The following is a 23030-nucleotide window of genomic DNA, read 5'->3' as shown; positions in this document are numbered from 1 at the left end:
CAGGAGACGGGGACTCACTCTCAACCCCCCAGGAGGCGGAGACTCCCCCCCCAGGAGGCGGGGACAGTGACTCTCCCCCCCCACCCAGGCGGAGACTGCTCCGTGTGGCTATTGTGAGGCGCTGAGTGAGCCTGTGCCTGCCACCGTTTGTCTCTGGGAGGTGGCGGCTGGCACCGAGGACAGGGACACCCTGCCTGGAAGGAGGGGCCGCTCTCCCAGTCCTGCTCCCTCTGACAGAGCCAGGCTGCACGCGGCGTGTGACATTGCCTGGCCTGGAGGAGCCCGGGGGCCGAGGGCTTCCCCACGACCTCCGCTGCTCTGCAGATGTGGGTCCCCGAGCAGTGGCACCACGCAGACCCCGGGGCGTCCCAGACCTACGCCCCCGTCTGAGCCCGAGGGAGCCTGGCTGGGGCCACCTGCCGGAGTCGCAGGACCCCTCAGAGGATGGCAGGAAACTCCACCCCGGCCCACGGAATACGCCAGATAGAAATTGCCGAGGGCCTTGAGCAGGGGCACCAGGGCCAGTGGGAGTCCCGGCAGTGACATCCAGGCCAGGTGTGAGGTGCCGGAGGTCCCCTGGGCGCTGCCCTCCCTGTCCCAGGCAGCCTCAGAGCTGCTCGGCCCAGGGCCGGGCCTCAGCGTCCCCGCGGACCTCAGTGCAGCCCCGTCCTCCTGACCCCTGGCCAGGTGTGGGTCTGGGTCCCAGTCCTGAAGGGGACACAGCTCAGATCCAGTCCCAGGACAGAGGTGGCCGCCAGAGCCTGCAGTCCACCTGTTTTCCACCTGTTTCTGGGTCCCTCCGTGAGCCCTGGAGCCAGAGGTCAGGGGAAGCCCAGGGGCGGGCAGAGGAACTTGGGGCTTTGGACGGACGTGAGGCTGACAGTGTCGCCCAGCCCCAGACCCTCTGGTGACTCCTCAAGGGAGCATCCCCCCACTCCCCGCCCCAGGTGTGACGCTGAGTGGCCCCGTGCCCTTCCTGCCTTGCTCTTCTCCCCACCAGGTCTGGTCCCCAGAGCTGCACATTTGCCAGGTCCCTGGGGCCCCGCCCTGGCTTCCTTGGCTCAACCACCGACCCAGCCACCCTCCCGTCCCCTCCTGTCCCCTTCTTCCCTGCGTAGCATTAATAAAACTCAGAGTTTTAAAATTGGCTCCCGTTTTTATTTTCTGTCTCCTTTCGTAAGAGTCTCAGCTTCACGCGGGCAGGAAAACTGTCTTGTACATTCCTCTATTTCCTGGACCATGGAGAGAGCCTGCCATAAAGTAGATGCTTAATAAACGTTTGTTGAACGAATGAACGAAGAGGCCGCGATGGGATCACCTGGACTCAGGCTCTGGCAGACTTCATGCTGTGTTACCCTTGGATAGGTTGCTTTGCCTTTCTGAGCTTTGCTCTCTCCTGTGTCAAATAAGCTGTGACCAAGCCTCACCCTCCTGGGATAAGGCTAGGATGGCGCAGGACTCAGGATGGTTGCGTCTTTACAAACCGTGAAGTGCCCCGGGTGGGGGAACAGCCTCTCTTGGCTCTCTGGAGGTTCTGCAGCCACACGGCTGCTCCAGCCGTCATTTTCCCCAGGCACAGGCAGCTTCCTGAGGACTGGAGCTAATTGGCTGGTATCGCAGCGCCGGGCAGGGAGGTGGCTCTCAGGGCACTGGGAGCCCAGCCGGCCAGAGCAGCGGGTTTGCGGTTCGGCTAATTCAACCCCCCGAGCAGGGAGGGCCGGGCCGGGCGGCTCCTGGGGCTCCCCAGGCTGGCAGGGGTGAGGAGGGGCCTGAAATTCCAGTCCCCAACCGATCACGGGTTGCTTCGTGCAGGTCAGGGGACCCACACCTGAGATGGGGACACAGGGACCATTCCTGCCCGGAGCCCCGGCCTGTGGTCAGACCTCTGCGGAAGGGGGGGTGGGTAGAACAACAGACCAAGGCAATCAGAGGGACAGAGGGGATTGACACAGCCTCCCTCTCGCTCCACCTCCCGGATGTCCCGCCTCAGTGTCACCCCTGCACGGGCCCCGTGTACCCTGTAGACTTAGCCTCGCCTCTAAATCACTCGGGGTTGTTTTTGGAAACTGGAATTTATTCAGAAAGGGAACCTCAGGTCCCTACCAGAAACATAAGGCCAGTGTCACTTCAATAAAGAGCAGGTGACTATGAAAGCCATCGGGGTCATCAACATGTCGGGGCAGCACCTCGAGCCTGGCTCCAGGCAGCAGCTTGGCTGCCTCGCCCCGGGTCCCAAGGACATCGGCAGCACTTGCACATCTGGATGTCACATCAGGGCTGTGTGTGCGTGTGTGTGACTCCTAATGGGCAGAGGCTGGGGACACTGCTAAGCATCCCTCGGTGCCCAGGGGTTCCACGGCCAAGGATCTTCTGTCCCCAAATGCAGGGAGGGCTGAGGCTTAGAAATGGTGGCTTTAAATAGGTCCGAGTGGCCCAGAGGGGCACCTGGGCTCTGGGCAGCTCTGACCTGGTCAGTCCTGTGTCTTCGGGGCTCTGCTCACTCCTCCTCCACGGGGGACCCCAGATGTCACTTCCATTCCACCGTCATTTCGGCCCCTGCCCTCCTGCGGTGCCAGGATCATTTTAATTTTTAATCTTTCACTCCCAGAAATGGCCTGGGCAGCTAATTCCATGATTTTACCAGCTCTCAACCGTCCTGGTCGAGGAGACCATCGGGAGAGCCAAGAGGGCACCTGAGGCACGGCAGAACCTGTGCAGGGCCCTGTCCCCTGTGCTGCATCTGCAAGACGCCCCCACTCTCCTGACCGCGATCTTAATAATGGCACACGGTGAGCTGGTGCCGTGGTCTGCAACCCAGTGACTCAGGAGGCTGAGGCAGGAGGATCAGAAGTTCGAGGCCAGCCAACCAGGACGCACTGAGTAGGTGCCAGCTCTTTGGGGGACATGGCGTCTCCAACCATAGCCCTCGGGATCATCCTGTCTTCCCTCCCCTGCCTGCCCCACCCCCCTCCCTCCCTTCCCCCAGTCCCCGGCTCCCTGTCCCCTAGGCAGGTGGCTTTACCTGGCTTCAAGGTGGACGACGGAATAGCAATGGCTGCTGCTTGACCTTGCAAGTCCCCAAACCCGTGTCCTCACACACCTCATGTCAGCTTTTGAAGTCCCCAAAGCCAGAAAATGGCCCTTGTACCTCAGGTCTCCTGCAGCTGTGCCCTGACACCACGAATGTTTTACATCTGGTCACCCAAGTGAGGAAGGAGACGGGCGGTGGAGAATATGGGTGTCCAGCACCCGCTCACCCGGGCTGCCAGTCCCCGGGGCCACGTTCTTATGGACCATCCTGGAGCCCCACCTGCAGGGCCTGGGTCTTTTCATCACCTTGGGGCTGGGTGGGGGTGGCTGGGTAGAGAAGGAGGGTCCCCCTTTAAATGTCACCTCCGATTTGGGCCACTCCACTGTAAAAGGCAGAATCCAAACAAGAGGGAGGGGGTGACTCAGGTGGTCTGAGAGGAGACCCTTCTGGACAGGGCAGAGGCTCTGGAAGTGAGAAGTTGCCATCCCGCCCGTCCCTGGTCCTCGGAGGCCAGAGCATGAGATCAGCTGAAGTCGGAGCTGGAAGGTGGAGGTTATGTGTGAGGAGCAACTTTGAAAACCCCGAAATACGCTACCAAGAGAGGCTGCGGGTTCTCTGGAGAGTGGCTAAAAATAGCTCCTTCTTTAAAAATAGGTCTGAGCCTTTCAACAGCCCTGGCTCCCGGCCGGGGGAGGGTGTGCAGAGCAGGCAACCGGGTGCACGCGGCGTGCCACCCCCCACCAGGCTGAAGGACACCGCCGTGACAGCCTGTGCTCTCTGCTGGGGCCAGCAGCTGGGGCTGGGGTCGGTGTGCATAAGGGATTTATCTTATTTTCCCTCTGCCTCCCGCTGACGGTCTCATGGACACCGACACTTTCCCTCTCCGGGAGGCTGCGGTGGGGCAGATGGGAACTGGGTCACTCCAAACAGCCTCCTCCAGCAGCGCCCAGATCCCCCCGGGCCCTCCCCGTTCCTGACTTTCCGGGGTTGGGGGGTTTGCTGATACCCAGGCATCCTGGCCGCCCACCTGCCCACCCCTCCTGTACCCCACTCCTTGGGTGGAGCGTCCTGTGCTGCCCCTCCTGAGCCCCGTGGCCTCCGATTCTCTCCAATCCATTCACCACTCAGCAGCGAGGCCCCGGGTTCCATCTCCAGTGCCGCAAAAAAAAAAAAAAATGCACCCAACTTACAGTGGTGTCCTCAGGGTGAGGCTAGATGGCTTAGAACTGCCCATCAAGTGCCCTGCTTAGCCCTCCGTGGCCTCCCTCCCCTCCCCGCCATCCCTACTTAACCTCCTCAAGCCAGCCTCCTGCCTCGGCCTCCCCAGTGGCTGGGACCACCACACCAAGCAGGGAGCCTCTCCTGGCCTCCCCAGCCGGCCAGCCCTGGGCTTCTCTGACTCAGGGTGGAGCCTGGCTGTGGCTGTCCCTCCTGTCCCCCTGGGAGCACGGGGAGGCCTGGCCACTTGCCCCAGTCGCTTTCCCTCCATCGACAAGAAAGTCCTGGTGCATCCCACTGGGCTACCCGCCACGTGTCCGTAAGAGCAGTGGGTTTTCCTGCAGCTGTCTGTCCTTCCATCCTGCCCTGCCCTAACAGACCAGGGAGGGGTGGACGGAGCCCGCGTGGGGTCCAGAGAGGGCCCATGTCGGGTGGCACTGGGGGACGACAGGAGCCTGTTCCTCCAGGAGGGTGTTGTCCTGAGCCCTGCCCAGGCCTGAGCTGGAGAGGGAGCTGTGGGGGGGAGGGGGAGGGGTCAGTCCTGCTTGTCACAGAACAGGAGGAGCAGAGGCAGGGACACCAAGTGTACGTGAGCAGGTCACTCACGAGACACTCAGATCTCGAGCGTCTGTGTCCCAAGGGCACAGAGCAGAGCGATTAGTGGGTTCATGGCGCTCCCGACGCCTCACCTCCAGATGGACAGTTCCGTCATTCCTAAATGGGCCCCCCCTGGTGACACCTGTTCTGGCTCTAGGTATCCTCTGCCCGAGACATGCAGGTAAGGGTCACAGCTGCTCCACGGGAGAATGGTCTTGCCCGTGTCCCCAGCGCAGCAGCACGTGCTGGCCCCAGGCTTGTGGCCCGGCTCCAGGGCTCCCTGTGGTCATGCCCCCCAAGGGGACAAGAAAGAGGCAAAGAGATGGGGGGGAGGGCAGGGCCTCTCACCCCAGGCTCCTGCCCCAGGCCAGCAGTCCCTGCCCTCCCTGGCTCCTCGCTCTGGTCTCAGTTAATTCAGCAGGTACCTGAGCGGGGCGTCCTGATTTGGTCTGTGGCCTCTGGGGTCTGTGGCCTCTTGCTGGCCTGCCTGGGCCTGCATGTGTGGTCACCACCCATGGCCCCGGGTCCTGCTTCTCCCCATCCCCCGCCCTGGAGGGTCCAGACCAGCTCCCGACCACAGGAGGCTGTGGATTTGGGCGCTGGGCTCCCGGGAACAGCCTGGCGTCTTCGGTAACGATCCCTACCGTGGTCAGTTCATCAGCCACCTCCCGCCACCGTCCCTGAGGGCAGCCTGGAATTCACAGGAGACATCCAAACAGCCAGGCAGGTGCCAGCCGGGTCCTGGAATCTGGGTCGCCCAGCAGCCCCTGCAGCCTGGAGCGTGTGTCCTCAGAAGGTGTCCTGGGGACCTGGGTCCAGGTCTCGGGGATGCCCCGGCACCAGCACCCCACCCCCCAGGGACGTGGCGAAGGATGACAGGGGCGTCCCCACTGGCAGCCCTGTGTCACCTGAATCCATGGCCTTGCTGCCTGAGCTCACTTTGGAGCACAGGTCTCCCAGGGCTGGGGACACTGCCCAGCAAGTCACGTGCCCTTCCTTGGTTGTGCTGTCCCCCCGGCCCTCGAGCCTCCCCACCGCCAGCCTCCCCTCTGACCTGGCCTCACCGGGGCTCCCTGGCGAGGAGCGAATCTGCCCTGGAGCTGGAGTCTCACGTTCAGGTTCCTGGTGCCCCGATTCCCTGGCCAGGCGTCCCAGCCCTGTGTTCTAGAACCTTCTGCGACCTTCTCTCGACCCTGCCTCTAGGATCGCCCCCTCGCTGCTCTGCTAGGATCCCATCTCCCTCCGCACGGCTCTGGGCCCTTGACCTCATCCTGCACCCCGAGGGTTCTCAGGATCCCCCCTCGAGCAGCGAGGACCTGTCCCCACCTCAGGATGAGGCTCAGGTGCCCCAACGCAGTGGGAAGTCTCTTCCCGATTTGGAGGCCTGGGAGCGTCCCTCCAGCTGAGGACACTCGGGACAGACCCTGTCGCGGACCCCGCTGGACAGAACAAACTCACGTCTCAAAACGTGACCGAGGGCCCATTTTTCGAAGCAGAATCTTTAAAATGCGATCACGGAGTCTCTCCGAGGTGTCTCTGAGTGAATTGTAATTTTCATTTATTGAGTTTTCCTAAAGCCCGGCCTTTCCTGTTTGGGGATGAATGGAATTCAATTTAGGAATCGATGCTTTTCTCAACTAAGATTTTGGGAAATCAATTATTCCGCAGCAGGCTGGGCCTCGCCTTCTGGGCGTAGCTGGGAGGTGTCACATGAAGATACCGCGGGTCACGTCTCCCCGGTCCTTCCAGAAGGCCGGCTCCGCTCAGCCTCACTTCCCTTCCTCGCCGAAGCTCCTTAGATGTGCCTACCCACAATTCCCATTTTACAGATGGAAAATCTAAGGAACTGGGAAGTCAGGTAACTCTCCAAGGAGCCGGACTGGCTGGGCATTCTGCTGGATGGGACCTGGGTCAAGTGATGGGCGGGAGAGATTCAGAGGTCCACTGGGGCCGGAGGGGCCTCTCTGATATAAAGCTTAAAAACAAAACAAAACAAAACAAAAAAACGACTGGGGGTGTGGCTCAGTGGGAGCCGCCGTGGCCGTCGTAATAGCCGAGGACCTGGAGAGCGAGGAGAAGGACCGTGTCCATGCCCTGCCTGCCCGGGGCTGGCTCCTGGGGAGGGCAGCTGTTCTAGACCAAAGGAGCAGAGATCTGCCCTGGATCACGGAGGACACCAAGGTCTGATGACTTAACCAGTGTGGCACTGTCACAGGAACAGAGACAGAGGGGCCGGTGGGACAGATCGATGACTCGGGAAACAGGGCTTGGGGGACGCTTGAGGATCCCTTATCCGAAATGCTCGGGACCAGACGTGCTTTGGATTTTGGATTTTTTTCGGATTGGGGAATATTTACGGACACGTGGAGAGCCATCTCAGGGGTGGGCGGGAGCCAAGTCCCCACACCAGCTTCTTGCCTGTTTCCTCCACGCCTCGGACACTGGGCCGCAAGATGATTTCCTCGATGTTTTTAACACACCTGCATCTGGACTGCAATGTGTCACGTGGGGCCGGGTGGTGGTGTCAACTCAGTGCCCAAAAGATGGTTAGATTCTGGAGTATTTTGGATTTTCAGGTTCTGGATGCTTTCAGACCTGTACAATGGAGTCGTTTAGAGTCAGTGAGGAAAGAAGGGACTGTTCTGTAAGAACTCAAGGCAATTTGTTAATTGAAAAAAAAAAATGCAAAACTTAAGTCCTCTCCACGCCTCCCGTCCTCTGCAAATCCTCCAAGTAAATTCCTGACGGATTAACATCAACATCTCTGGGTCCGTTAGAAAAATATAGGAGACCGTGTGAACGGTGTTGGTTTTCTTAAAGTAGCTCCAGGAAGCCAAGACCACAAAGGGAAAGACAGATATGTTCTGCACCAACTTCAAAAACGCGTGACCAAATCGAGATGTCCAGCCGAGGGGAGTTGGAGATGGAGAGATGCCGCGTCCTGAGAATGGAATGTTTTTTCCTGAAATAAAAAGGAAGGAGCTATCTGGCCGGAAAAGCCAGAAACCTGAAATTTATGTTGCTAGTTGGAAAGAGTCAATCTGAAAGGTGACATTCTGTGCAACTCCAGCCCATATGACCCAAACCGTGGGGCAGGAAAAAGATCAGTGGTTGCCAAGAGTTTGGTCCGAGTGGGACGAACAGGTAGGGCCCAGGAGACTTGCCACAGAGTGTTCTATTCTGGATGAGCCTGTCCTGATGGGCTCAGGTGGATGGATACATTTGTCAAAACCCAGAGAATCCACAGTAGAAAGAAGGAACCAGATCATGAAGGATGGGTCTCGGTCACAGAGTATCGATATGCGTTTATCCACCGTTACAGAAGCAAGTCGTGATCCAGAAGGGAAAACTGCACAGGCCCAGAAAGGGGTTTATGGGAGCTCTGTGCTTCATGCTCAGTTCTTTTAAATGAACCTAAAACTGCTCTTAGGAATGTTTAGCAGGGCACGGTGGTGCATACTTGTAATCTTGGCGGCTCAGGAGGCTGAGGCAGGAGGATCACACATTGGAGGTCAGCCTCAGCAACTTAGTGAGACCTTGTTTCAAAAAAAAAAAACAAAAAAAAACGACTGGGGGTGTGGCTCAGTGGCGAAACATCCCTGCTACCAAAAATAAATAAACTTTATCAGTTTTTTTTTAATGTGCTACACAGGAGGAAAGAGAAACACTGGGCCATCGACCGTCCGTGCAGAGATAGGGTCAGTATCCTGTACAGACAGAGTCCTCACCGAGTGAGAAGGAAGTTGACTTTTCAAAAGCACGTGCTCACAGAGACAGTTGACAAAGGACACGAGCGGTGCACTCCCAGAAGACAAAATAAAAACGGTCAAGAAGCAGGTGAAGCCGCCCAGACTCACCTGTCACAAGGGAAATACAAAACCCCAAATGCTGGGCTGTCGTTTTTCACCATGTGACAGGCAAAAATTTTCAGGCTTTATGTTGGTGGGGGTTTGGGTGAGTCTTTGGGGACCTCAGCACCTGTCATTGTCACCCTCCTCCGTCCCTGGACTTCCTGACCCAGGACGTCCACACGGCCCTGAAAAGGCGCCTCCCTCTGAGGTCAGAGAGCACCGCGGAGTGACCCTGGCTGAGACGTGGCAAGGTCGAGTCCCCCGTCTGGGTGGGGCCTGGGCAAGTGACGGGCGGGAGAGACACAGAGGTCCACTGGGGCCGGAGGGGCCCCTCTGATCTGCCCCAGGGACTCCGCATTGGTTGCATGGGGACTAGCAAATGCTACAAATTAGGGCACGTCCCCCTTTTCCTTTTTATTTTGATTTTTTCAGATTTGCTGAACATTCACCTCGCACCCTGGAAGGCAGGGTGTCCCCCCCCTCCCCAGGCTGGTTCGGGACTCGAGCCTCTTTCCCTCTTCGCTTCTGTCTCTCTTGTCCCCACTCCTGTCCTTACCGCCACCCTTTCTCTGGCCGCCTCTTTAGGAGTTAGGGAAGTGGTGGCGGGGGCCAGCCAGGCGAGGGACAGGAGCATTCCAGGCAGCCCGGGTGTTCAGAGCCATCCACAGCGCGACCTCGGACCGACTTTACCACACAGAGCTTTCATTTTCTTTCCTTTGAAATAGGAATGATCATAATCCGAGCCACCACAGACAGCTTGCAGGTGTGACTGCCTCAGTCAGGGAGTGGCATTCACAGACTGTGATATGACCCGCTCCCTGTAGCAATGTGCAGTGGGCAACCTGGACAACGGTGCATGGGCCCTAATCATGCTCCTTACTTCGGCGGGTTGTTATGAAGATGAGAAGAGAGAACGTGGGAGGTGAAGGCGTCTGACTGAGGGCCTGGCATACAGGAGGCGCACAAGCATGGTGGCTTGCTCACTCTATCACTGCTTCCTAAGCTTAACTCCGTGTCACTTAGCCACATGCTGTGGTACCCACGAGGGCTCCAGCCACCCCAGTCCACACACCCGCTTCCCACAGAGAAGTGCCCCGCTTTGAAAGAACCCTGGGCTCTGTAATGACTCACGTGCACTTGGCACCAGGCACTGAGGCCTCCTGCCTCTAGTCACTGGTGACCCAGCGCACCTGCCGTCATCCTCATTTGGGGGTTGATGGAAAGATTTGAGGCTCAGAGAGGTGAAGTGCCTTGCCCAGGGCCACACAGGAAAAGTACCAATGGAAGACAATTCACATTCGGATCCCTTGAGGCCAAAGTTTCCCCAAGCCAGAGCTTCTGAGCCACACAACTCACATTATAATCACTGCACCCACGGGCACATACACGGAACTGAATTTTTTTTAACCAAGTAATATTCCACTTCTGCTACAGTTGACGGTACCAGATAGCTCCTCTCCTTTTTTTCTTGGGGGGGGGGATACTGGGATTGAACTCAGGGGCCCTCACCCACCGAGCCCCATCCCAGCCCTATTTTGTAATTTATTTAGAGACAGGGTCTCACTGAGTTGCTTAGCACCTTGCTTTGGCTGAGGCTGGCTTTGAACTCGTGATCCTCCTGCCTCAGCCTCCCGAGCCATGTGCGCCATATGCCCAGCTAGTGAAGACCTGCAGTTTGAAGGACACGCCCCAGGCTGCTTGTCCCCGGAGACCTTAGAACACAGGCAGCAGCACACCACGGCCGTTGGCTGAATCCGGCCCCCTGCCTGCTTGTGTAAATAAAGTTTTATTGGGACACAGCCAGGATGCTCACTTACACAGTGCACAGAGACCAGACCTGAGGCCATGTACTCACCGGCCCTTTACAGAAAGGCTTCCGGCCGGTGGCTGCCCTTGACCTCACCTGGGCTCTTTGACCTGGAAAACCCTCCCTCCCCTGGGCGCGTCTCTCCCAGCAGGTGGCTCAGGGCCCTGGGGCTGGGGAGCGAGGTCCCCTCTGGCTTCTCCCGTGCTGACCCCTCTGTCCCGCCCACAGGCCTCCTGGGAATGGTCGCCCACATGATGTACACTCAGGTGTTCCAGGTCACCGTGAGCCTCGGCCCTGAAGACTGGAGGCCCCATTCCTGGGACTACGGATGGTCCTTCTGGTGAGTGGCGTTACTCCAGGTGACAGCCTGCGAGGCCCAGAGCCCTGGGGCCTGGGGGGCTTCAGAGGCCCGGCCAGGTGGGCAGGAGCCACGGCAAGGACTCAACGGGCCCCAGAGCCGGGCAGGGTTCCAGACCACGGCCCGCGAGTCACAGCCGGCTCACCCCAGTTCCCAGCGGTCCTCGGGCTCCGTGTCGTGTCCACATTCTTAAACCCCTGAAAATAAACCAATAAAGAATGTTCTGGGCCAGGTGAGGGTTAAGGAGATTGAGAGTCCAGCGTCGGTACACAGTCCTCCTCGGAGCACTGTGGGGTCTCATCTGTGACCACTCTCACACGACATCCCCAGCCCCGAGCGTTGTCACGGAGACCAAATGGTCCACGGTCTAAAATGTCTACTCTCGGGCCCTCGGCCAGCCGCTGCCCTTGGCCAGCTCTGGGAGTGGAGATGGGAGCCCGTGGGGCCTGGGGTCCCGGGACTGGGGAAGATTCTGGTGGTCCCCCAGGGTAGGAGGGAGCCCTGGGTACAGGGGCTGGGTCAGCGCCTCAGAGTTCCACGTGCAGAAGAAAGAAAAGTCAGGGGACCTTTGCCTGTGGGTGGACACAGGGTGTTTATTCGTTCCTGTAACGGAAAGATCCGGTGGCTCCCCGGGGCTCTCTGCCCCCGGAATGGGAAAATCCACCCGCCTGAGTCCAAGCAAGGAGGAGAGGCCGCGGATCATGGTGCCAGAGGGCTGCTCACGCCTGCTTCTCCCTCTGAAGGGCTTGGGTCATTTTGTCCGTCTGGATTTGCCACCAAGGCCAGGGACAATGCCATGAGCTTATTGGCCCCGCCCAGCCAGGCCTGCCTCTGGAGCTAGGAATAAGTCCAAATCTCTCAAATGGCAAAAGAGTGGAACGGATGCTGATGAGCTACCGCAATGTCTGCTTCAGGTTCAGCTGGATCCAGGTGACCGGGTGCTTCCATCCAAAGCTCAGTCTTTCTCCCCCTCTTTCCTGTTTTGTTCCCTGTGTATCAGCTTCGTCCTCAAGCAGCTTCCCCCAGGTGGTGACAAAGATGGCACCTAGTGCATTTCCAGGCTTGCCTATCACAAATGTAGCAAAACCAGCAGAGAGATGGCTTCTTCCCAATACGGTCAGAAACACTTCCATTGGCTCAGTGAAGTCACGTGACCCTCCTGGAACCAATGAGAGAGGCTTGAGTCTCCTAGTCAAAAAGGATTTACCTTAAAAGGGCCTTGACCTGTTCACACCATCCCTCTTCCCACAAGCAGAACCATCCCAGGGAAACAGCTTGGCTCTGGCCCCTCTACCTTCCCTTCCCTGAGCAGTTCCTCCTTACGACCTTGACCTTGGAACACAGTCACCCTGACCCAGAGAAGTGGACAAAGGAAGGGGGCTCACGTTTGAGAGTGGGCCGTGTGCACTGGAGTCGTGAATCATAGTGGAGCACAAGGCACAGAGAAGTCAAGGATTCCAGCCTCGGGGTGAAGCACGTGGGCCTGGCACGGAGCAGGAGCCTGGTGACACCAGCACGTGACGAGGCCCAGAGCTCAGGGTCACCACTGTCCCCTCCACTGAGGGACGACAGAACGCGTGTCTAGCCAGGCTGGAAGGCCATGGGGACCAGGCTCCTGCTTCATCACAGCGGTGACCACCAGTGACGCTGTGACCTTGAGCCTGGGTAAGGCCACCGCACTCACTGCGAGCTGTGGGACCCAAAGGGCCACATCTGGGGAGCCTCCTGCCTGCCCTTCCTCCACCTCTGCCCCGCTGTCCCCAGGCACAAGAAGACCTGGGCCCCGGGCAGCAGGCAGCGTGTGGCTCCAGGGATGGAGGTGGTGGACCAGCCCAGGACACCAGCTGTGCCCAGCTGCCTCCCCTGCCCTTGACCCCAGGGGAGGAGTTGGTACCCCCACTTCAGGGATTAGGAAGCTAAGGGACATTCAGGTCTGTGGCCCCAAGTCACGTGATCAGCCTCGGAGGCTGCAGGTCACAGCCCTGGGCTGAGCCCGCAGGTTAGTTTGGCCACCGGGTTCTTTAAGTTTGGTCTGTGACATCCTCAAGGTCAAGGGTCCACCTCGATGCACAGATTTCCGTTTGTCCCTGCCCTTGGGACATCTCCAGGCCCTGACTGGCTTTGTACCCGGCATCTCCATCTGGGCCTCGGCTGCCCCAGGCCCCACCTGTCCCTCCTGCCCCACACTCCCCACCCACTTCCCTCAGTGGCCCGCCTGGCCCTGCTCGGTTGTCAACATGGCAGGGGGTGGGAGTCTGTCCGCCGCCTTCTGTTCTGCATTCGGGCTCCACGGAGAGGAGGGCAGGTGGCCTCTCGGGCCCAGCACCCGGGGACCCCCATCCAGAGTGGCCACGCCCTAGACCCATGGAGTGGGAGACCATGTGATCTAGGAGCCCAGAGGAGTAAGCAATCTGTCCCAGGTCACAGAGCAGAGAGTGGCACAGTGGTCCAGGAGCGTCCTTCCTCCTCCTGGGCGCCTCTCTGCACCCGACGCCCAGGCTCTGTGGAGCCCAGGGCCCTCACGGCGGCCTCCCCCCTCTCCAGCCTCCCGGGCCCTGCGGAATGGGCAGGACAGGCTCCTTCCTCGGTGGGGCCTCCAGCTGCCCCTCCCTCCCTGCAGAGCTGAGCTGGCGTCGGGGCAGCTGATCCTTAGTGGGGCAGGGCTGCTGCTGCCCCCAAGACCTCAGGGGAGACTTACTTTGCTGTGCTTGTCACCGCGGAGTGGCTGCGTGGTCAGCAGGAAGCTGCCTTTACTCCTCCCCCGCGGGGCTCTGGCCTCCTTTTCTCTGGGACCAGGAGGGAGAGGGAGGTGGCTGCCCGAGGGGCCCTGAAGCCGTGGCTGGAGCAGCTGCGCCCTAGGGCCTGTGGGGTTCAGCTCCCCGCCTGCTGACTCTTGGGCAAGAAGGGCCAGGCTGGGGGCTAGTGCCCTGCTCCACCCCAACAGGGAACCTGGGCTTCTCGGGCCTCCCTCCTGGTCACTCACCATCTTCCCACGGGGCAGGGCCGGGGGCGCTCATGTGGATCTGCAGCCGTTCCTCAGCCCCCCTCCGCCCCTCCCCCTGCAGCTCCTAGAGGACAGAGTAGGTGGACAACCACCCCTTCCTCGTCACCCCTCCCCTCTCCTCCCCAGTGTCCACTCTCCCCCAGCTCCCAAAACCAGGCCATCCACCCACAAGTCTCATTGCACCAGCTCAGAAATGCAAGCCACAAACTCCTGGACGTGTTCCAGCCTGAGTTTTCAAGGTCCTCACTGTCCTGTGAGGGTGCCCTCTGGGGCCTGAGGGCGAGAGGGACAGGGAGTCGAGGGCTCGTGGACAGAGCCCTGAGCCCCTCAGCCACGCGGACACCAGAAGAGCATTTCCATATCTGTTTTTAGCTGTTTTCATTGGATCTGCATTTATTCACTCACCCCTCAACTATTTATTGAGCACCTACTATGTGCCAGGCACTGTGCTAGGTGCCAAGCTATCGCAGTGAACCGAACAAGGCTCTCGTTTTCCTAATGCTGAGATTTTGGAGTGTGAGAGGAGATGGGATAATCAGAAGGAGAAACGCTCAGGAATTCCACTTCCAGGAAGTCGGAGTCGACATTCTTTTCCCCTCTTCCTCCTGCTCAGTACAGCTAGAATCCTTGGGTGTTAACACATTAAACAAGAAGACTCTGGGAGGTGGATCAGGGAGTAACGCTTTGGCGAGTTCTGTCATCCATCCCAGACTCCGGCTGAAGTTGGAAACTCAGAGATGCCCAAAGGCACAGAACAAAACAAACAAGTGAATCCACCCCGACCTGGGCCAGCAAGGGATGGGGAACCCATTTTTGCTTTAATGAGGCAGCTCAACCTCCCTGTTTACCCAAGTTCTGCCAGAGTCGGGGGACCCACCCACTGGACAGTAAAAAGCCCCACCCTCAGTGCAGTGGAGGCCACATGCCTCCACCAGGCAGTAGCTAGGAGAGCCTCCTTCTCCCAGCTGGTACCTGTCAGAGGAGAAGCAGAGGTGAGAGGATTTTTGCCTAACGCTGATGAGACCATGGCTCCTCCCCATGTGTCAGTGGAGGCTGCTTAAGGGGCTGTAATGAAGGACCCTTGCCCCTCCCAGCCAGAGGCCTCATTGGAGCCAGAACCCAACCCTGCTTAGCACTAACCAGGAATCGGCTCCATCTTAAATGACAAAGGGAGCCCAGCGGGAAATCCAGACTCCCACCCTTACCTGGAAGTGACCAGGCAGAGCACCCCTTCCATTCAGCACGGAGTCAGAGGGAGTCGGCTAATGCAGAAGGTTTGCACACGCTCCAGAGTCTCACAAAAAATACCCCAAAATGTCAAGATTGCAGTTGGAATCACTGACCATCTCAAGAGCCAGGGAGATCTCAACTTGAATAGAAAAAAAAAAAAAAGGCAGTCAATATGAAAGAAGGATCAAGGCTTGCGGTTGGAGCAAATGCCCATTTATTGAGGAACAGCTCTGCGTATTTATAGAGCCGGGGGCGGTTTGACAGTTGGCATGGGGTGCTTTTTGAATTGGTGGGTAAGGATCAGGTGAGCCAGCAGGGCTAGTCTGATTGGTGGGTAAGGATCATGTGAGCCAGCGGGGCTCACCATTGGACGGCAGGATCATGTGAGCCAGCAGGGCTCACCATTGGACGGCTCTTCTTGGGGGATGGGGAAGTTAGTCTTTGGAGCCGGGGCGACTCCCAACCCAATAGACCCCAATATGGAAATGAGAGAGATGTTGAAATTATCTGATAAAGGTTCTAAGGCACTTGTGATAACAATATGCCAACAAGCAATTGCAAACACCCTTGACAAAATATGAAGTCTTCAGAAAGAACTCGAAGATGTGAAGAAAAATTGAATGGAAAGTATAGAGTTGGAAACTACAATGACCAAAATAGAAAATGGATTGGGAACAACAGATGAAGGACTCAGTGGAATCAATGAGAGGACAATGTATGTGACCCCATCTCTGAACAAAATACAGAAAATAGACTTAAAAAATGAACAGACATTGGAGTTCCAGAAGGAGAAGAGAAAGAAGGTAGGACTTAAAAAGTATTCAAATAACGGCTGAAAACATCCCAGATTTTATAAGACATGAATCGACAGAGTCAAGAGATTAAATAGTAGAACCCAAAGAAAGCCATACCAAGACACATCTTAGTCAAACTTAAAAACTCAAGTCAAAGAAAAAAAAAAACACGTTAAAAGTAGTGAGAGAAAACCAACATCTGAAAAATAGTGAAAAATTAATTCAAGTGATAGTTGATTTTGCATCAGAAACCAAGAGAGCCGGAAGGAGGTGGCATGACATTTTTCAAGGGCTAAAAGAAAGTAACTCTCAACTCAGATTTCTATATGTTGCAAAAATTCACTTCAAGAATGAAAGGTTGATCAAGACATCATCAGATTAAGGAAAACTGAGAAAATCTGTTGCCAGCCAAACTACCCTAAAAAAAATGGCCCAGAGTGAGTTCTTTAATCAGAATAGAAATTTTAAAAATGAAGTTTTTAATGTCAAAAAAGGAAAAATAAAAAGAGAAATTTTAGCTCTCCTTTTGATTTTTCATAATTATGTCTGATGATTGAAGCAAAAAATCATATGATCTGATGTAGTTCTAAATAATAAGAGAAGAAAGATTTAAGACAATTATATTATAAATAGAAGAAGATAAAAAGGGACATAAATGGAGCCAAGATTTCTGTGGTTCACTCAAATAGCAAAATGTCAACAGCAGTAGACTGTGATTCATTGTGTATATAAAATGTAAGACTTAGAGCACCCAAAACAGATATAGAGAGATACATTCAAAACCAAATCAAAATAATTCTAAAAAGAGTTTGAGTAGCCCATAGGGAAACAATCAAAAGAAAAAGAGAAACAATAAATAGAATAAAAAGAAAAAAAATAGCAAAAATAAATTGACAGGCATAAGCTATAATTAATTATACTAAATGTAAATGGTCTAAATACACCAATCAAAAGTCAGAGATTGGCAGAGTGGATTTAGAAAACATCACCCAACTCCATACTGTCTGCAAGAGACTTACTCTAAGTACAATGAGATAGAGATGTTGAACATAAAAGAATAGAACATGTATATCATGCAAATATTAATCAAAAGGAAGCAGGACTGGCTCTATTAATACAAATGCTCCTCGACTTATGATGGGGTTACATCCTGATAGACACATGGTAAGTTGAAATATTGTAAGTCGAAAATATATTTAATATGCCCAGCCCACCAAACACCATTGGTGGGCCCAGCCTACCTTAAACACGATCAGAACACTTACATTAGTCTAAAGTTGACAAAAATCATTGAACGAAAAGCCCATTTTATAATAAAGTGCTCAGTATCTGATGTACACATGGAACTTGGGATTTTGAAGACACAATGGGATGTGAAAACACAAAGCACGATATCCAAAAAGAAAAATCTGACAACTCAGTAAAATACAGTGTTGGTTGCTTCCCCTTGTGATCACACAGCAGCCTGAGAACCTGGGCTTGGTGCCACCATCCAGCATCATGAAAGAGTATCGTATCCCTCCTCACTATTCCAGGAAAAGGTCGAAATTCAAAATTGGAAGTATGATTTCTACCCGGTGAGTATCTTTTGCAACATCATAGAATCAAAAAATTTAAAAGTCAAATAATCATGGAACATTTTCTTTAGATAAAGTAGACCAAGGGCAATAATAGAACAACAAAACAAAAAAACAAGCAAAGATATAGAACTCAACCAGACCACCAACCAATAGGAACACTCCATCCAACAACAGCAGGATGCACATTGATTTTATATACCCACATCAAATACATCGAGATAAGTGGACTGGGAGGCTGAGGCAGAAGGATCACAGGTTTGAGGCCAGCCTCAGCAACTTAGCAAGACCCTGTTTCAAAACAAAAATATAAAAAGTGGCTGGGGGTGTGCCTCAGTAGTTAAGCACCTTTGGGTTCAATCCCTTGTAAAACAACAAAAACAAATAAAAAAACCATATGCCAACACAGATCATATAGAATGTGTTCTCTGACCTTCATGGACTCTAACCAAGATGCTAGGAAGATCTGAAAATATGTGGAAACTAAACAGTGTGCTTCTGAATTGTACCTGGGCCATAGAGGCCATAGACGTCAACAGTGTAATCAGGAAATGCTAAAAGTGACTCTGTGCTCATGACTTTGACAATTTGGATGAAATGGACCAATTCCTCTAGAAGCCCAAACCAATACAATTCACCCAATATGAAGTAGGTGATTTAATATCTCTATGATTACGGAGGAAATTAAGTTCATAACTTTAAAACATTCAGAAATGAACCTTGGCCCACAACGTTTTTTTTTTTTTTTCCACAACGGTTTTACCAGAACATTCCAACTAGGATTTAAATAAGGATGAGCACCTAGTTTCTTTCAGAAATTAGAAGAGGGAACATTTTATGATTTAAAAGTTGATGAGATGAGTATTATCCTGTGCTTTGGACAAGTGTTTTTGCTGCTGTGACCAAAAGACCTGACCTCTTGGTTTCAGAGGTCTCAGCCCAGGGACTGCCAACTCTGTTGTTGCAGGCCAGGGTGAGGACATCATGGCAGAAGGGGGTGGATAAGGAAAGCAGCTTGGGACGTGGCAACCGGGAAGCAGAGAGAGAGCTCAGCTCACCAGAGACAAAAGGCACGCTCCCCATGACCTGCCCCCTCCAGCTGCACCCCACCTGTCCATGGTCACCCCCCAGTTAGTCCATTCAGGGGGATTAATGTGCTGATGAGGTTGAGGCTCTCCTGACCCAGTCACTTCACCCCGAGATTTGCTTGCGTCGTCTCACACCTCAGCTCTTGGGGGACACCTCATATCTGAACCCCAACATCCCAACATCAGAGCAGACAAAGACAGTGCCTGAGAGAGAACCACCAACTAGTGGTTTCTCATGAATATAGATGTTAGAAATCCTTAATGATATAGTAGCCAACGGGGAGTCATGAATATTTATAGAGTGGATTTTATTCTAGGATGAAAGCTGGTTCAATATTTGAAAATCAGTCAGTGTCCGCCACCCTGTTAACAGGCTAAAGAAGAAAAAAAAAATCACAAGATCGTATCAATTGATGAAGAAAAAGAATGACATAAATTGAAATCTATTTACATACAACTGGAAAAAAAGAAAAACATCTCTCCCAGAAAATTAGGAGTAGAGGGAATTTCCTCAATGTGATAACTAACATCTACAAAATACCTATAGTGAACATGGTGCTTAATGTTGAAAGACTGAATGTTTTCTGATGAATGTCGGGAATACCACTGTTATTCAAAATAGTGTGGAAGTTCTAGCTAGTGCAATAAAACATGCAAAGGAAATGAGACTCATGCAAGTCAGAAAGGAAGAAATAAATTCTGCCTACGTGTAAATGACAGAAAATGTAGAAGAATCTAAGGACTCTACCCCCCAAAACGCTTAGACCTAATCCCAAGCACAATCTTAGGATCTGAGATGAAAATACAAAATCACTTATATTTCTATAAACTTAACAATGAAAATTTGGACCACACAACTAAAAACATGATACCAAATGCTAAAAAAAAATATGAAATGGGCTTCAATTCCACAATTCCTTAGGACTTGCATGCTGAAAAAAAAAAAAAAAACACAACATACCAACGAAAGAAATAAGTGATCTTGATAAACAGAGAGACATACCATGTTCATGGACCAAAACACTCCACATAGTGAAGCTACCAATTCATACATTGGCAAATAGGTTTCATACAACACCTGTCCGTTTTCAGCAAAATTTCCTTTAGAGATAAATAAGAATATTCTGAAAATTATATGGAAAGGTGAGGAAACTCAAATAACAGAAACAATTTTGAAAAAGAAGAATGAAATGAGGTGGGACAGTTCTACCCAATTTCAAGACTTCTTCTGGTAATCCAGGCTGAGTGATACTAGAGCAGAATCAGGCACCTAAAAATAGACCCAGGTAAGTTGCCCAACTAATTTTGACAAAGGTGCAAATTAGTTTGGACCTAATTTGCACCTTTCTAACAAATGGTGCTGGAGCTATTAGACATGTCTAGGAAGAAAAAATCAGCACTGATCTAAATTCCACACCTTCTCCAACAATTAATGCCAAACGGGTCACAGACTTACACACAAACTATGAAACTTTTAGAAAAGTACAGGAGAAAATCTTTGGGATCTTGGACGAGGCCAAGAGTTCTTAGACTAGACATCAAAAGTGTAAAAGGGAAAAACTGATCAATTAGATTTCCTCAAAATCAAACCTTTTGATTTTGTAAAACAGCCTTTTAAGAAGTTGAAAAGAGCAGCTACGGAAAGGAAATATTTACAAATCACACATCTGACGAAGGACTAAGGGGTAAGCTCTCTAGAGACCTCCCAACACTCAACAGTCAAGAAAAACAAAATCATCCAATTAGAAAATGGGTAAAAGAACACACATGTTGTTAAAGATGATATACAGAGAGCATATCAGCAAGGGAAAAGTTGTTCAATTCCATTAGCAATCGGGGAAATGCAAACTAAAGTCGCGATGATATTACGGCACATCTATCAGAGTAGCTAAAGTGAAAAACAGCAGCAACAGCAAATGCTGGTGAAGATGTGAAGAAATTCACACATCACCGTTGAGAATGCTATTCAGCAATGTAAAGAAACTGTGCATCTACACGATAATTTGGATGAGTCACCGGAGAAGTATGCTGACTGGACAAGCCAATCCCAAGCATTCAGACTGTACGATTTCATTTATATAACATTCTTGAAGCAATGAAACTCTAGAAATGAAGAACAGATTAATGGTGGTCAGGGATTGATTGGGTGAGGTCACTAATGGATGTGCTTAGAAATGGCAATAGGAGGGATTCTTTGTGCATATTTAGAATTCCCACCCCCCTCCCCCAAAATAAACACTCTGCGCTCTCATGATTGACAGGCCCAGGGATAATGGCTTCCACTCCTTTATGACCCTGTTTTCTCTTGGTTCAGCTTCATGATCGGGCTGGGTGGTGGCGAGAGGGTCCCTGCTGCTCCTGGGCCACCAGCTTAGCACTCTTGTAGGAAGATGAGCCCTGTTTCCCCAGAGCTCCCGCCAAAGTCCTGAGATTGAGTTTCCTGGGCCTGACCAGGGTCATGTGCCCATCCTTGAACCAGGGTTGAGGCTGGAGAGAAGCTGCAAGCTCATTGGCCGGGCCTGGGTCACATGCTCACCCCCAGGGGTTGGGGGTGGGGCTCCTCTGCACCTACCAGGTGACCTGTGAGGAGTGCAGGGGTGACCCTCCCAGAATCGGGGCCTGTTAGCCGAGAGTGGGATGGACCCTGCCCCACGGTCCCCCGTCAAGTTCTGAGTTTTCATGGCACCAACATAAAGAGACACCTTGAGCCTCGGGGGAGAGGGTGATTGGAGCCCCTCGGCTCAGATGTTCAGCCCTCGTCCAGTCGTCTGTGAGTGGCTCTGGGTGCTGGGCTTTGGTGGACAAGGAAGTTCTTAGAAAGGCCAGGCCCATGTCCCCAAACTGTGTTACAAACACACGGGGCGTCTGGGAGACCTCAGTGAGCTTCTTATCACAAAGGACCTGGGGGAGCTATTGGCGGGTTTGGCGTTGAAGGAAATAGATGATTATTGGCGATTCCTCTGAGAAAGGCCGAGTCCTCAGATTTTCCCTTGCTCTGTCGTTCTGTGAAGCTGGCCAAAGAGTCTCAGTGGGCGCAGGAGGTGGGCTACCCTGACCTTGGGAAGTGCTGGGGGGTGGTGTCCAGAGACCAGCTTCCGAAGGCCGCTGTGCTGCTCGGGAAATCGGGCAGAAATTGGCTGTCATAATCCCTAACCTCAGAGCAGTGTCAGATCTGAGTGAGCCGGTCCCCGGGAGCCCCAGGGGCTGGGACAGTGCAGGGCTGGAACAGCCCCAAGGAACCCCTGGGGTGGAGGAAGCCAGTCCTCAAGACAGAGACTGGAAACAGGGACCAGAAACCAAGTCAGGCAGAGCTGGAGCCGGGCAGGGCCCCCACTCCTGGAACCGAACACAAACGCAGCTTTGGTCACGGGAATCGGGCACGAAGCAGTTTCTAGAGTTGACACGTGGCCAGCTGAGACCCCGAGCTCACCCCTCCCTTCCCTCTCTGTCCTGGGGTGGACAAGAGACTCCCCAGCTTTGGGCTCAGCACCCCCGTCCAGGGAGGGCAGCCCAGCCTCCCCGCCACCCTGGGAAAGACACGGAATAGGGACCAAGCAGGTCCCTGTGACCACAAACCATGTCACAGAGAAGCAGGGAGCGGGAAGCCTGGTGATAGTGACCACAGTGACGGGAGCCAGCTTCCCGAGCGCCTCCTCGTTCCATTCCAAGATGTGTTCTGTGGGCTGTCTTGATCCATGTGACAACCCTGTGAGACAATGCCATTGTGAACGTCCACCAAAGTGACACAAAGAATGTGAGGCCCAGAGGCTAGACATCGTGCCACACGTGAACAAAAGTTCTCATCTCCTCCTCCATCATCCCCTCCGGTTAATCCCCATCCTCACGCCAGTGGCCAGTGTCCCCACCTCCCACAGGGAGTGGCCCGTGGTCTGTGGATGCCCGAGGCCACCTCACCTCTCTGCCTCTGCCCAGATGTTCCCTTCAGGGATGCCCTTTTCCTTGGCCACCGCGCATCCTGCCAGACGCAGGTGTGACCTTCCTGATGCCAGCCCCCTGGGACAGGATGACTCGCTGTCCTCCTCCCTCCCCTCTGGGAGCGCTGTCCACGGTGCAGTGGACCCTGACTCTCCCCAGATCCTACTGGGAGTGGGCAGCCAGGTCTTGTGCTGTCCTCAGCCGCATCTGCTCAGGGTGTGGCCCAGAGGGGACAGGCACGAAGCCCCGGTGAATGTGGGTGTGTGCGTGGGTTTCCTGTCCCCTGCGCCCTCACGGTGGCGTGTCCCCGATCTCTCTGCAGCCTGGCGTGGGGCTCCTTCACCTGCTGCATGGCGGCCTCTGTCACCACGCTCAACTCCTACACCAAGACGGTCATCGAGTTCCGGCACAAGCGCAAGGTGTTTGAGCAGGGCTACCGGGAGGAGCCGACCTTCATCGACCCTGAGGCCATCAAGTACTTCCGCGAGAGGTCAGCGCACACGGGCACCTCAGGCCACCTTTGGGAAACCAAAGCTCGG

At 54.0% G+C, this 23030-nt stretch overlaps 1 protein-coding gene across 1 annotated transcript in view; it reads left to right on the top strand.

Moving 5' to 3' along the window:
• Positions 1–23030, top strand: part of Gsg1l (GSG1 like) — a 113598-nt gene that overhangs the window by 69459 nt on the left and 21109 nt on the right. The window contains exons 3-4 of the mRNA XM_015491193.2: positions 10733–10844; positions 22814–22981. Of these exons, the coding sequence (XP_015346679.1) occupies positions 10733–10844; positions 22814–22981 (280 nt within the window). The remainder of the gene's footprint in view (positions 1–10732; positions 10845–22813; positions 22982–23030) is intronic.

Source organism: Marmota marmota, unplaced genomic scaffold (genome assembly GCF_001458135.2).
Source record: "Marmota marmota marmota unplaced genomic scaffold, marMar, whole genome shotgun sequence".
Classification (NCBI taxonomy): domain Eukaryota; kingdom Metazoa; phylum Chordata; class Mammalia; order Rodentia; family Sciuridae; genus Marmota; species Marmota marmota.
This window is presented reverse-complemented; position numbering and strand designations above follow the sequence as displayed.